Source organism: Drosophila subobscura, chromosome A, assembly GCF_008121235.1.
Source record: "Drosophila subobscura isolate 14011-0131.10 chromosome A, UCBerk_Dsub_1.0, whole genome shotgun sequence".
NCBI classification, from domain to species: Eukaryota; Metazoa; Arthropoda; class Insecta; order Diptera; family Drosophilidae; genus Drosophila; species Drosophila subobscura.
The window spans coordinates 1185604-1188235 of record NC_048530.1 but is presented as its reverse complement, the minus strand read 5'-3'; the positions used below and the strand labels follow the sequence as shown (position 1 = coordinate 1188235).

The 2632-nt window shown below is 43.4% G+C and overlaps 1 protein-coding gene across 1 annotated transcript; it reads right to left on the bottom strand.

Moving 5' to 3' along the window:
• Window positions 1–1108: 1108 nt before the first annotated feature.
• LOC117898505 (growth hormone-inducible transmembrane protein) lies at window positions 1109–2632 on the bottom strand. The gene is made up of 6 exons (XM_034807961.1): window positions 2265–2632; window positions 2086–2197; window positions 1883–2024; window positions 1472–1808; window positions 1271–1403; window positions 1109–1212 (listed from the first exon to the last, which is right to left on the bottom strand). Exons 1-6 carry the CDS (start codon window positions 2470–2472, stop codon window positions 1134–1136), a joined length of 1011 nt encoding a protein of 336 aa, XP_034663852.1. The 5' UTR covers window positions 2473–2632; the 3' UTR covers window positions 1109–1133.

Sequence of the window (2632 nt, the reverse complement as noted above, 5' to 3'; positions counted from 1 at the left end):
CTTCATGCGCCAAACTCTCTCAGCCGAAGGCTCTCACCAAGAGCCGAAGGCACTGGGAGCCAATGCACTATACTGATTAGGCAGCCAGTTTTTAGTCGATTTGCAGCCTCTATATGTTGTTTGTTTAGTGACCATACTCATGTACATATGCATATGTACAATTACTCTGCAAACAATTTGGCGAGAAGAGTCTACAAAGCTAGAAGATTAATCTTCGAAGCGATTGCAGACGATCGTTTGGCGAAAGTAAACGTTACAGCTAAGACGAGAGAATAAAAGAGTAAGCAACTAAAGTAACGGTGCCACGCAGCTTGTGGGCTTCAACAAAAACAAATTGCATTGCTTTGCAGATTAGAGCTTTGAGATCAGAGCTTAATCGTTTTGAGTTGCGCAAAGATCATTCATGATTTTACTTAAGAGCAGTTCGGAAGTGCAAACAAAAAGTGAGTAAATTAAGAAAACATTTGTAACAATAAATGAAAATTAAATGATTTAATGATGTTTGTAAGTGTATTAGTTTCAACGATCAGTGACAAAAAGGAAGGAATACAATAGATAAAACATAAAAATTAGCAGCAGCATGTGATGCATTAAATGCAGGCCCAGCTGCAGGCTGCTGCATCAGCACCATCATCCGCGGAGGACCCAGGTAGTGCCTCATGGTACTGATTGCATTGGTTTCGTAATTTATATACATTTAATGGTATTTATGTACATACATATGTATTAACAAGAAGGGACGTGTGAGACGCTTCTTACGCGTCACAACTTTTATACCCGGCACTCAGTACTACATCTGTACCTTAGCGGTTTTTTGTCAAATTTTACATTTACCCTACAACACTTCCGAAAGACTCTTCTGGAAGTGTCTTTCGACAGAAGATAAGAAAGCGATATCGCTGCCAATCATTTTAATCTTCTTGGCGAGTCGCCTGGGGACTCTTCCGCGATAGAAATTGTTTGCAGGTTACTAATCGTTGGCCCTAGAAATGTAAGCACGTCAGAGCTAGTCAGGTTACCAGTAAGCAGGGATTGCGAGATAATGGAAAACCCTTAGTAACTCATCAGTTTATTCAATAGTAATATAAATATATAATCGATCTGTCTCCGAAACATGTGCTCTGGAGGACTCATTATCGGCGCTGCCCTCCGCTCAATACGGTGGCAATACGGATGAATATGTTTAATACATCAAGGTAAATGGACATTGATCTGGAGCAGAAACAAGAATAATTAAGACTAGTTATGAAAAATATTTATATTGACTTACGCATTGATGGGGTCGAAGGTGGTATAAGAGTATTGGGGATGGACCTCAGCCTTTCGGACCATTCTCTGTGTGTCGTAAAGCAGAAAGCCACTGAAAAGTACCAGACCACCGTATAGGGATATCGATGCCAGACCTAGGAAAAGAATATTATTTAAGGGTGGATTAAACGATTGGATTTCACAGGCATTGTTGAGTACTTACCAACACCTAGTGCTGTTGTTGGCGGCAGCCACATAGAAGCCAACGAGGAGGCAAAGACAAATCCCAGTCCAACAGCCAACGGGCCACCCATGTACAGGAACTTATCGCTTGGCGCACATGCAGCTATTGTGGACAGGCCACCTGCAATGCCTCCCGTATAAAGAGCAGCACGACTCAAAATCGGACCACCAATGAAGCAAAGAGGTGCGATGACTGCACCTAATATGACGCAGTGGACTGCCCACGCGAGGTGCTTCGTCCCTAGGCCCGGATGGTACTCAATTGAACGCGCTACTGCCCCACTGCCAATCACCAGCGCTAGCGAAGCAATAGACCACTGTTCGAATAAAATAAATGTTTTATGTTGGCTTGGATTAGCATGAAGGGGCAGTTGCACTGGTGCGTACTTACCAGGAAGCCGCCGCGCGAGGCCAACGATAATATTCGGGGGGAACGAAAAACAGCAGCTGCAGTGGCTGCTGTAAGTAAGCAAGATCCACCGAAGAAGGCGTACGTGCTCTGGATGCGATCCTTTACATATTGTGGCCACATTCTTTATTGAAAAAATAAAACGGATATAGACTGCATACCATCTGCAACCAACTGACACTTACATCGCATTATCGGCAATGCTCGTATGCTTGCCCAGGCCCACGCCATAATAGCAGAGGGCTCCCAACCCGACAGCTGCTGCACCAGCAGCGGCACCTTTTCCCATCGAATACGCTAGAAGTTGGTGATATTGAACTGATAACACATGAACTGCATATATGTAAATATTATATTTACCTACCGTTGGCACTTGGTTTAGCCATCAGTTTATCTTTCAGAAATCGCTGGCGCAGCTGATGCTCCTGTACAGGAACGCGTGTTCGTACCGGGCCGCGAGCATAGTTACGTACAACAGTCAGATTAAGTTTAGATTTAAGAAAAACCTGCGAGATCTGCTGACCGAGGAGGTTGCTGCCCGGACGGGCTGCTGACAAAACAAGTCGCAACATTATGATGTTGTGATGAAATTCGCTGATCCAAACTGTGATAAGCTTTTCCCCTTATTAGTTAACTGGTGCAGTTTATTGTGTGTTCTTAAGTGTTATGTTGAGTGTTATATTCCTTTGATATTTTATTATTGTTTTTTTTTGTATTTAATCGCTACAGCGA